General features: G+C 44.9%; 1 protein-coding gene across 5 annotated transcripts in view; it reads right to left on the minus strand.

Moving 5' to 3' along the window:
• The window catches only part of GLRA3 (glycine receptor alpha 3), a 162954-nt gene that overhangs the window by 26667 nt on the left and 123437 nt on the right, over nt 1-12850 (minus strand). For all 5 annotated transcript variants that reach the window (XM_053255698.1, XM_053255697.1, XM_053255701.1 and 2 more), the window contains 2 exons: nt 7843-8057; nt 2613-2759 (listed from right to left, as the gene is read on the minus strand). In XM_053255698.1, the coding sequence (XP_053111673.1) occupies nt 2613-2759; nt 7843-8057 (362 nt within the window). The remainder of the gene's footprint in view (nt 1-2612; nt 2760-7842; nt 8058-12850) is intronic.

Raw genomic sequence — 12850 nt, forward strand, 5'->3', positions numbered from 1 at the left:
CAAGAGGAGTCACTAGACACCTCCACATCGGACACTGAAGTAATTGTGGAGACTGAGTCTAAGTCAGCCCAAATACGAGAGATTTCCCCCACAAAGAATTCATTAAACATGCCACAGCAGGTAATCAGTTGTTCCAGTTTCTGATTCAAGGGAGGAGGAGCACATACTCACAACCCTGAACTACTCTGCAGGATGTGAACTTGCAGATGCAATATGGGCAGAAAAGAATTGCTTCTTTGCTGCATGTATTGCTTGAGCATAGATCTTCAAATGTGCTCCATGTTGCAACCTGTCAGATTTGAGTCGAGTCTTTCTCCACTTGCACTCCAATCGTCTACCTTGACGCTTCAGCCCCTGTACTTCCATATACCAAGGAGCCAATTTTGAAGTAAGTTGGAGAGGACGCTTAGGAGCAATCATGTCTACTGCCCTGGTGAGTTTGTTGTTCCAGTTCTCAACTAGGGCATCAACAGTAGGGGTGAGCAATTCGGATTTTCTGTGTTTCGATATGTAACCAAATCAAAACAGCCCCAATTCAATTTGGATCCATATCTAACCCATCCGAATCACCTCAGATTCGATTCAGGTTTCAGATCTGTCCTATTAATTTCTCCAGATTCCCAGCTTTCATTTTTTTTAAAAAAGGTAAGCTCTAGCCCTTATAGAAGTGGAGTTATGGAGCAAAATGTGTGGTCACTATTTTTCAAGTGTTTGGATTCTTCGGTGTATAACTTTCCCTCAATGAATCTCTATGAGGATTCACTACACACCTTCATTTCTTCTATTCATTTTGACCATCTTTTTGACATTGCCAACAGTCAATTGCCATGTGCCAACTACACCCTACTCCCACCCACAAGGCAGTGGGATACTATCATAACCTGGAAATGGAGTAGTAGAGGCTCATGTAAGGAAGAGGAAAGTATGTGCTCACAGGACTGCAAGTGCTTACACAAACTTTAGATGCTGCCATTAAGTTCAAACCAGCTCTGTGTGTTTTCTGTGTCTGTATGTGGTTTCTGTAAAAGGGGACTAAGGCTGCGGTCATGTGAATGCTTCCTAAAGAGGAAGACATTGAACAATGAATGCTTCCTAAAGAGGAAGACATTGACAAGGGAACTTATGGAATACGTAATGGAACTTTCCTTATGTTTTTATAGATAAACTAGTAAATGCAGGCCCATTGAATAACGGGCGCTAGTGAGTGCTCCGGGCCCCCCGGCCGCCATTCCCCCTCCCGCTGCTGCCAGCCTCTATGCCGCGGCTGGTCTCCCCGGCCGGGCAAGGGCCCCAAGCCGCCCGGCTTCGGCGGCGGCGCCAGGCCTCGGCGGCGGCTTCGCCACCACCTCGGCTGGCTTCCCCCGCCGCCGCCTCCCCCCACCTGGCTTCGGCGGCGCGGCCAGGCCACGGCCATGGCTCCGCCGCCGCCTTGGCTGCGCCTCGGCCAGTGCTCCCCTCTGCCGCATACCCAGCTTCTTCGAGGCGGCCGCTTCTGGCCGCCCAAGATGTCCGCCGGGACCTGCTGTTCGTTTGTCCCTTGCTCTGTTCTGGGCATGCGCTGTGCGCATGCCCAGAACAGGCCAGGCATGAACGCACGCTTGGTGTCCGTCCACGGACGGACACCAAGTGTTTTATTAGAGAGGATTCATGGAGGACAGTGGCTACTAGTCTGAGGGCTATAGGGTACCTCCAGCCTCAGAGGCACAATACGTCTAAATACCAGTTGCAGGGGAGTAACAGTAGGAGAGAGGGCATGCTCTTAGCACTGGCCTGTGGGCTTACCAGACACATCTGCTGGGCCAATGTGTGAAACAGGATGCTGGAATAGATAGGCCTTGATCCAGCAAGCCTGTTCTTATGTTCACTTTCTACCAAGTAAACATGCATACACTTGTGCATTAATGGAGATAAATGGAAGCTTGTGTTTGTTTCTGAATTTTCATCAGTGGAGCCATATGAATCCACCTGTTGTTACTCCTTGATCCGGCTAACTTTAGCTGCTCTGTCCTCTGCTCCACAGCCCCAATAGGCACCAGCTACCACTACACACAGACCAGTTTTCATTTCACTGCAGAATGTGACCAAGGTTATGAGAAACTCATCTCTAATCTGTAAATTAAAGGCTGACATCCAACTCATCTGCAGTGTTTCATTGGCTTGCAAATATTGCCTCTTCCTTGCACAAAAGAAAAACAAAAGTACTTCTGTCATGAACTTCTTATAGAAGTAAACTTGCTTTTATATATATAATTGAATGCATCTATCAAGGCCTTCCACTGGACCACAGGAGGAAATTATTTTAACATATCTCCTACCAGCGGTTTCTATCATGAAGAAGCAATCTGCTAGTATTCTCAAATGGTGAAATTAAATGCTGTGTAGAAAGCTTCCACAAGGCTCTTGCCCCACTTAAATCCCTTTTAATCCTTATTTTGAAGGTTTCAGTGGGATTTGTGAATTACATAGGCCTTGTGCTGACCTTCCACAAGAGAGAGAATGTCATCCTGTGTTAAAATGTTATTTGTACAGCCACTTTTCAAACAGTGTACCATTGTTACAAAGCAATTAGTTTTCTTTTGTGGCTTGTATTTCTCTAATCAGTACATAGTTACCTTGTTCTTCTTCCTCTTTCGGTGAAATCTCAACAGCTCTTTATGCTGTCTTGACACAAAGTTTACAGCTGCATATTCCAGAAGTGCCGAGAATACAAAAAGAAGGCATACAGCCATCCAGATGTCAATGGCCTTGACGTATGATACCTATAGATAGCACAGAGTAGAATACTGCTAGCATTAGAAACACAGATTGGAAGTTTAACGTCTCTTTCTGTCAAAGGAAGATAAAAATGTGTAGCCCAAACCATCATGAAAGCTATTTCTCTAACAAAGGGCAAAAGGCAATCTATATCAGTCATAAACTAAACATTTTATGAAAAGCTCTTTACATGAGTCCTATCTGAAGACATGCTGCTGTGCCATTATATATAACATTCAGGAAGAAATATACTTGCTATTGAGCTAATACATCATCACATACTGGCATGGCAAGCAATAACACTAACCCAAATACTCTATATTTTGCATTTCACAAAACATTCTTCTTACACTAAAATATGGATGCAACCTGGAACCTCCCACACTTGGAAGATTGCCATTGCCAGCCTGGGCAAGTAGACAATGGAAACCTTGCAAGTACATGGGGCTCTGAGTAGCAGTTGGAGATCCATAAGCTTGCAAACACTGCTTTCACTTGTCATTTCTGAGAATGGGAGAGCCCAACCAAACACTGGCCATATCACTGGAAGGCAGGCTTTACTTTAAGAACTTGTAAATCAGCAACATCAAGATTATTTTTATGTATTATTATTTACAAGAGCCAGAATCCAGAACAATGGACCACTTGCAGAACAACATTGTACCATAGTTACCCAAATAGAAGGTGACTAAATTTAAGATTATGCCTTAAAAGATAGAGATTAAATACCTGATATAATACAGGTTATACCTGTATTTACCCAAAAGAAAGGAGGATTCTGAATTCAAGATGACTCCCCTGTATTTAACAGGGAAGAAATGGAGGTGAGGGGAGCTTTTCTTGGATTTGGATAAATATGGTACTAATACAAAACTGTTGAACTCCCTGGCAGGTTGCCCTATGTCTGGAGATGGTGGATCAGCACTTAAACTGGCACTGCACCATCCATTTGGTTCAGGTTATTTTGATTGTTAATTAAAATGTCTGCTCCCTTACCTCCTTTTGATATTAAACCAAGTGCTGATGAGCTGGGATGTACTGGTTCTCTAGAAGTTTGGGGAACCATTTAAAGAAGCAGCACTCACACTAATCATTGTCTTGGTTTGTGCACTGTAGCTTAGCTGAAGTGAGACTGCCACCTCCCACTCTGTTATCACAAAAGAAATTAAACTACACACACCCCATCAGACTATTTCTTTGGTTTACAGGCATCATGCCAGTTCTTTCTCAGAACTGAACATCCAAGCAGTGCAACTTTCCAGAGAGTTTGCTGCTTAAGAGCACTTTCCGTTCTCAGTTATACTGGTGTGCTGGTCTGTTGAAGTTAGCATCAGGATTCTTTCAAAGTAAAAGGAAACAGAATTTGACCTTAGGATAGCAACTCAAGCAAGAGGTGTCACCCTCTAGTGATGTTTTGTGTCTGTCATCACTCTGTGAACTACAGGGAATAAGAAGACTCATCGTACAGGTCAGTGTGACATAACTGCCAAAAATGTGTTCAGCATAAAATGAAATAAAAGCACACTTCACATCTATATTATGGCAATGGTTATCAAGCAGGCTACTTATGATGGTAGAAAGGTTATGGAATGCCACTATCCTTTTTTGCTTGTTTTCTTGTGTTATTGGGCTGCTTTGCTGATCTGGTATTTTTGAAACTGGTGTTATCCATCTTGTGCATTCTATTAATGGAAAAAGGGCTGTAAATATTTTCAATATGTATAAACAAAGCTGCCATATTTTCAAAAGCAGTTTAGTTCAATGGTTCCCAACGTATGGTCCATGGACCACTGGGGGTCTGCAAGACTACTGCAGGTCGTCTGTGGTGAGGAGGAGATGATGTAATAATAATCAACACCAGACTTGTCATTAGGCAAGTGTTATCCTTTTCCCACTGGTAGGCCTACTGTAGATAAGTGTACTGTGACAAGTGCAATATGTTTGCGAGTGAACCTAATATATTATTAGAAATAACTAGAAAAAAAACCCCAATTCTTGTCCATTCTCTCCCACCTGGAAGTGATCACTGTGACCCACTGTGGAGGTGCTTTGCATGCTGATCCTCCACACTGTTAGTGAGGATGGCTGCCATTGTTACTTATATCTGTAATTTTTCTCCAGTCTGTAGTTCAAGAATTAAAATATACTAGCTGGGTCGGGTGCAGAGCATCTGTTCCTCTGCCAGACCCACCTACTGCCACTGCCCCCCCACATCGGCATGCCCAGCTTTCTGGCTGGCCGGCTGGCCACTCCCCCTCCCCCGCCAACTGCTTCTTCCCTCCACACTCTCTGGCCATCTAGAAAGCTGGCCCACCACCTCCTCCCACCTCCTCTTCCCAGCGGCCAGACAAGGCCGGCCCACCACCTTCTCTGGCCTCCTCCTCCCAGTGGGCGGCCGGGCCAGGTTGGGCCGCTGTGGCCTCCTCCAGCCAACCGGCAGCTGGGTCAGAGCCAGGCTGGCCCACTGCCACCACCACCTCCTCCTCCCAGTGGGCAGCCGGGCCAGGCAGACCCGCTGCGGCCTCCTCTGGCCAACTGGTGGCCAGGCCAGGGCCAGGCCGGCCCACCGCCACCTCCTCCTCCTCCTGGTGGCCGGGCCAGGCCAGCCCGCCACCACCTTTGTTTCCTGTTCCTGCCGCTATCCCCAGGTAGCTGCTCTCGAGAGCTGCCACGCATGGGATTAGCAACGGGTACGCTTAAGAGAATTAAATATATAGATAAGCCATATACTAAAATAGACCACATTGTAATAGCAATAGCAATAGCACTTACATTTATATACCGCTCTATAGCTGGAAGCTCTCTAAGCGGTTTACAATGATTTAGCATATTGTCCCCAACATTTCTGGGTACTCATTTTACCGACCTCGGAAGGATGGAAGGCTGAGTCAACCTTGAGCCCCTTGGTCAGGATTGATCTTGCAACCTTCTGGTTACAGAGCAGCAGTTTTACCACTGCGCCACCAGGGGCTCATATCATAATAGATGCTAAAGTACACTAGTGGAGCAATGTAGCTTCTATTACCAAAAGCCAGCCCCAGCAAAAGGATATGGCAAAGATTCTGAAGGTATATTGGGCTCTGACTGCACATCTATAGAGATGCTGCTCAAAATGACTTGTCCTCCTGGTTATAATGTTTACGAATACAGTATTAATCATGTAACTTGTCTCTTGATGCTGTGAATCTACCCCCACCCATATTTTTAGTGTCTGCTGAAGGAGGATAATGATCAAACCAAGTTTTGTTGTGAATATTTGTAAACGTGACAGCAGGGCCGTCCTTAGGTCGGGGTGACTGGGGCAATTGCCCCTAGCCCATGCTGGCACAGGCCCCACTCTGGGCACTCTGCAATGCAGCCTGCCCTCCTCTCTCCCCCAGTTCCAGCCACTTATCTTTCCCCACAGCCCAGCCGGAGTTGATCTTTTGTGTGTGTGTGCAGATTGAAAGGTTCCCAGGCAAGCTGCTAGAGCTATGCCTCTCCCGCCTCTCAGCCGTTCGGTGGGTGGGCGGGGCTTCCAGAGAGCCTCCATGCAGGCCTCGCTGAAGCCTGAAGCTGAGGAAGGAAGCAAGCAAGCAAGCAGGTGGGCAGGCGGAAGGCAGGCAGAGAGTGTCCAGCACCAGAGCTCTCTGCACATCCTCTGCCCAGCCCAGCCTTAGTAATGGAGGTATGATGTGATTTCCTTTTTGTGGTTATTCCCACCCGCCAAATATTTAAGGATTGGCTTGCTATAGGACTTTGGTATTGAGCAGAGATGTAAAGCAGGGTGGGAGGAATATGGATCTTTAAATTGAAGTGCATTGGACAAATTGTATGCTTTAATTTTTTTTAATTTATAAAACCCCATCCAAAAAGTACTATAAGTGGCTTGTTTCATGGCAGAAAATTACAAAAATGTTTGGAACTGAACCCCCTCCCCCCGCGACCATCATTCCACCCCCATATGGAAGAATTTGCCCTTTAGCTTAATAAAAAAGGGTAAAACACCCCCCTTTCAGCCCCAGCCTTTAGATCACCTGGAATGACTTGGCATAGGGCTTTGGCATTGAGCAGAGATGTAGGGCAGGGTGGGAGGAATATGTATATTGAAATTGAAGTGGACAAATTGTTGAAATTGGACAAATTGTTGGGTTTAAAAACAAACACCCATCCAAAAAGTCCTATAAGTGTCAGAAAATGACAAAAACTTATGGAACAAACAATATATAATATCTATCTGTCTATCTATCTATTTAATTAATTACTTAATTTATGAATGCACTATGCTCGATTTGCAACCCAGAAGGTTTGAGAACTGTGAAGCATGTGTTGTGCTTTTTATTTCTTTAGAAATGAATTATATGTCCAAGCTGGTTGGACATGTCCCAAAACCTCACTCACACTTTTTACACTGGATTTCATCAATCAGTATGATTCTGTAATGATATGAAATGTTAAGGAGGCCCCGTACATGCTGATTCACCCTCAGCCCCACACCCCACTAGGGATGGCCGTGCATGGCAGCCACAGTGGGTATTGCTTACCACAGGAAAACCATTCCTGGTGGTATCCTTGTGGTAACTGCAGGTCTACCTCAGCCCTCCAAGTAGCAAATGTCTGAGGAGGCAGTTCCGCAAGTGTGGGCCAATGAACAAGACTGCCCCTCTATGCCCTTATGCTTCTGAAACTTTCCATATGAATGATATCCTGAAGAAAGCATTGTTAACTCATCCTAAGAATAGAATGGATGGAATCTTTATTTCAGTCATTGACCAGTCAAAAACTCATCCTAAGAGATCATGAGAGGATGTGGCATAAAATGCAGTACTAATTTTTAAAAGCTTACACAATGAACTTCTGCAATGAGAATCAATTTGCATCAGCAGCAGAAAATTTAGCACAATCAAATAAGCACTAAAGCAAGCAAGTACAGTCTATAAGGTGAAAATGCCCTCTCTCATCTCTTCTCCATCCATAGATTCTAGAATATGCATGTTACAAGCGCATGTTTTAAGGCTGAGTGATAGAGCATACTATGTTAAAACACAAATAATGCAGCATAAGCAACCAGAATAAAAATATGCAAACAAAATTCAGTGGCTTGCATACCTTTGGGAGTGAAGCCCGTGATCCTGAACTCTGTGTTGTCATAGTAAGTACAGTTGTTATACCTAAAGCCACTCTGGCTGGAGCTGCATCCATATTGATCCAAAATGACACCCACGAAAGTATGACTATCAAGAGGCTGGGTATGTACATTTGAATGAGATAATAGCCCATCTGCCTTTCGAGGTGGAATCGTACTTCAATGCATGTAAACTTGCCTAGTTGCAACAGAGAATAACTGTTAATGGAACCAGCTGTAATTTTCTTTATCAGCAATGTCTGATGCAATGATGGTACACTAAAAAAATAATAATACTGTTTATAACAATTTATAACCCATAGACTAGTGTATCCTTCATGCTTTGCTTGCTTCCATCCAGGGCAGCTGCTGCAGTTGAGCTGGAGGGGTTGGAAAACAAGTCACAGATATGATGAATATGACAAATATTTATATACCGCTTTTCAACAAAAGTTTCTGAAGTGGTTTACATGGAGAAATAATAAATAAATAAGATGGCTCCCATCCCTAAGCTGGCTCTCAAGGGCTCACAATATAAAAACAGCCACTGGAGAGATGTTGTGCTGAGGATGGATGGGGCTAGTTGCTCTCTCCCTGCTAAATAAAGAGAATTGCCACTTTTAAAAGGTGCCTCTTTGCTCAGTCAGCTCATTCACTCTTTCCGTTCTGCCCAGGCTGCCCGTCTCTCCTTCTGCAGTCACCCTGCACTGAGGTGCACAGGATGTCATTCACAAAGATGGAGAGAGGAATTCCTAGCCATGCAATCTGGGATTTCAATTTCATGGCTGGGAATTCCTATCCCCAACCAGGAGAATGGCAGCCTGTGCAGCTCAGGGCAAGGAGAGCAGAGAGAGAGAAATGGACAGCTGGGGTGGGAAGGGTGGATGAGTGATGCACCTGAGTCTCGTTTACTGCCCCCGCCCCAGCTCATTTGCAGCAGCTGCCCCTGCTTCACCCTGAAAAAGATGTACACAACATGATTCACAGTATACTGCCAATGCATTAGCTACCAGGATGAGCATCAGGGTAGCCCTTCATGCCGTGCTAGTGAGCTTCAAGACAATCTAGCTCTGGCTGGGCACTGCTGGAAATAGATTGTTGAACTGGGTTGACTTTTTATCTGGTCTACAAGGCAGTTCTTACATTTTTAGGAGGCTTATATAACAGAAGCATTTAGTAATTCAGTCATTTATATGACAATCCTCATTTTTCATTACAAAGGGCTGGTCCGGACTATAATCCAAGGTGAGTAAACCTGACCCTCCCACTGCTGTTGAACTACAACTTCCCATCATCCTGAGCCACAATTTATTGTGGCTAGGGATGGTGGGAATTGCAATTCAACAACAGTGGAAGGGCCAAGTTTGCCCACCCCTCCTATAACCCAATGGGATTTGTAGGAGTGCTTCACATGCAAACAAGTGAACAAACTGGCTCTAAATGATTATAAATGTCTTCCATGAAATTAGCGCTTCTGCTACGAAATAGCGGTTGGGATTTGCACCATGTCTGATGAGATCTGGAGTGTTATGGGAGAGCAGGGAGCATAAATAACAATCATTTTAAGCATGATAAATGGAAAGAGGGGAAGCAAGTATTGTTTACCACATGCTAGATAATAATTCATGCCATTTCTTTGGGGACTTCACATTTAAATCTACATTGAGCTCTGAAGTATTCTCCCTCTTTGGGCTCTGATAATTTTCTTTAATCAAGAAACTTACTGAAGGGATTGGCATATGGTTTGTTCCACAGGTTGATTAGCAATAGCTTATGTGCAGCTGTGCCCAACTGACACAAAGGTGCTTGATTTTCTGATTTGCTATCTAGCAGCAGCAGTCCAGATCTAGTATACTGCTATGTTTTTAGAAGCAGGAGAAAAATAAACTATAATCTGGGGGGTGGGGGGTGGGGGGTGGTCATCATAATGACACAAGAGACCAGAAAGGAACTCTTTTCCGGAATCAGCATGAAACAGTTTAGCTAATATTACTGTTTTCTGTACATTACGTTTTCCTGTCCGAGTCTGTGGATGGTTGGAACTGGGACATCAGAAAGAAGCGGTAATGCAGATGTTACATTTCCCACATGATCTCTAGGGTTTTCAGGTTATGTTTCTGAGTTTTTGTAAGGCATACCACATGCAGGAGGCATGTTCAATCTCCTGCTTTCCATATCAGGAATCTTAAATCATGGATTTCAAGATTATCTGGTGTTCAGCAGGGGCGTAGCCAGCCCTCTGGTGGCCCGTATGTGGCCACGGCAGGCACCCTGATAGCCCCGCCCCCGCGTCTGATGTCAGAAGCAGGGGATAGCCACGCCCCCCATCTGACTTCAGATGCAGGGGGCGTGTCCTGGCTCCTGAATGGAGCCTTGAAACTCCGTTCAGGAGCTGAAGCTTAACTGCTGAAGGGGCTGGGTGGCCCCTTCAGCAGTTAAACTAAGGCTGGCTCTCCCTTTGCAGCGCAGCCCAGGAGTGGCTCTTCCCTGCAGGGAAGAGTCGCTCCTGGGCTGCGTTGCGAAGGCAGTGCCAGTCTTAGCTCCTGAAGGGGCCGCGTGGCACGCAGCCAGGAGCGACTCTTCCTTGCCTTTGCACAAGAGAAATTGTGGCAAAGTGAGCCCATCAAACGCAGCGCCAGCCTTAGTTTAGGTCCCAAAGGGGCCACACGGCCCCCGCTCAGGAGCTAAACTACTGCCCCCACGTCTGACGTCAGGTGCGGGGGGCGTGTCAGGGCCACTCTTGTGGCCCCTGATTGGTCACCAGCCTGGGTTCTTTGAACCCGTTGGTCCAATGGTGGCTCCACCCCTGGTGTTCAGGTTTTCGCATGACATTTTGATTATTTGAGATGTTGCGCAGGCAGACGTAATTAACTTGCCTAAGCAGTTTCTGTAGCTATCAGTCTCTGGGTCTACTCACAGAAGAGCTAGCTACTCCCTGACCACTTGGGGTTCTGAAGGGCCCAAACAGCAATTGAATTTGCAAGAGTACTAGTTATATAAGTATATTTAAGCAAATATGCATAAACAGAAACATTTAACTTAACATATTCTCACACGTCTTTCCCAATCCCCGCCCCCTTGTCTTTAGAAAGTCCAATTCTTAATTGATCCAAACAGCTTTGGAACAAAGGAAAAAAACAACTGTCCAACTTGAAACTCCTGCCTTTTGGATCTGAAGACGTGATCCAGCTCTTCTGTTCTTTCAAGCACTTGTAGCTTTCAGTATGGCCCACAAGACAAACTTTACAATGCACTGAGCAAGGGGTTAAGGCTGGATCAGCTTCTGTCTTATGCATAAGACAGATATCTAACATCTACCTCTGGCCTCTGGGTCTACTCACAGCAGAGCTAGTGATTCCCTGACCACACCCACCAGCCTGAGCAAACTACTACACTGTATAGGAGGGTTACACAACAGTTGCTGATCTTTCAGCATAGTATCATTATGACTGACTCTTAGGCCCCGTACAAACGAAATACAGAACCATGCCCTTCCTCCTCCCGCCCATGTTCAGATCTACTGCAGTCTATCTGACCTGAAGTCAGCAAAACTGCAGAGAGGCGGGGCAGCTGGCTGTGTGGGCTTCCTTCTTTCCTGAAGGACAGTCTGCACAGCCAACAGCAGCCGGAGAGAGGGAAGAAGCTTCCTCCCTCAACTCCAGTTTTCTATTAAGGCAAACTGCACTTCCTGGATCAGGCGTATCTTGGTCGCTGCCAAAATACAGTTTACGGCAGTGTAACTTAATGCAAACCTAAGGTGACAAATAGAATTAGGGGAGGGAAACTGTGGGTCCTTTAAAAAAAACAAAAAACAAAACAAAACTCCAATTACTGGTTCAAACATTCAGGTTTGGGAACCAGAGGCAAAGCGACCTCCTGTTTCCCGTTACATGTGAATGTGGCCTTAAAGTACTGGCATTCTTTGTTGGCCTTAGCAATGTATGCAAAAATGTCATTCTGGTATAGGGAAAAGAGTACAGAAGAACCTAAATAACCTCTGCCTAAAGAACAAGCTATTCATCTTTGAATATAAAGATAAAGATGGTGGCGGGGGGCACCATTTAAGAAACTGTATTCACATCTTATTTTCAACACTTGTACAACAAGTGTACAGTGTACACAGATACAGATCTGTACACAGATACATTTATTCACAATATATATTGAACAAAGGTACAGCACTACACTTCCTGTCTGTACCATGCATTTAAGAGCCTATACCCAGGTTAACTTTTTAAATGAATTCATTGGCCTCAGCCCCAAGTGTAAATTAGGGCTCTGACAAGTTTCAGGGATCTACCTATATAGCTTTACCTTAATTCTTCTGCATTTCAATTTTCACTTCTCATCTTATACGTACATCTTCCTTAACTTCCATGACTTTCACTAAGCTTCCCTACTCTTTTTTACTTCATTCTTTTATATTTCCTCATTTCTTACAGACAACATTATTTAATTAAAGTAGACTTATTTGCACTCCAAATAACTGGTGAAATGATATTTTTACTTTATGATTATCACCCCTTTGGATGCCATCTGGTGGTGGCAACCATGATGTGCAACATGCAACCACTACCACACTTCCCTATTAGGGATGTGTACAGAACGACATTTGTGTTCCATTCTGCACTTGGAATAGTGCGCAAATCTTCAGAGCATTCCATTGAAACAAGTAGTCAAGCTGGTTTTTCCAATGGAACGAACTTGGAATGCTCAAAACATTCCGAGTGCCATTTTGGATTCCCAAATGGAGCTCTTCTAGCCTCTGCACACACATGGCAACCATTTGTGTGGTGCTGTTGACCATGCAAATGTATGCCATGTGTGCACAGAAGCTAGAAGAGAGCCATTTTGGAATCCAAAATGCGAATCATAATGCTCAGAACATTCCAACTTGGAACAGGGTTGTTCTGTTCCAAGCTCAGAACAGGCCCTTCATTTGAAGGGTGTCCTAATCTGAGCTCAGAACACTCAAAATGACCCATTTTGAGT

This window comes from Hemicordylus capensis, chromosome 5, assembly GCF_027244095.1.
Source record: "Hemicordylus capensis ecotype Gifberg chromosome 5, rHemCap1.1.pri, whole genome shotgun sequence".
Taxonomy (NCBI): Eukaryota; Metazoa; Chordata; class Lepidosauria; order Squamata; family Cordylidae; genus Hemicordylus; species Hemicordylus capensis.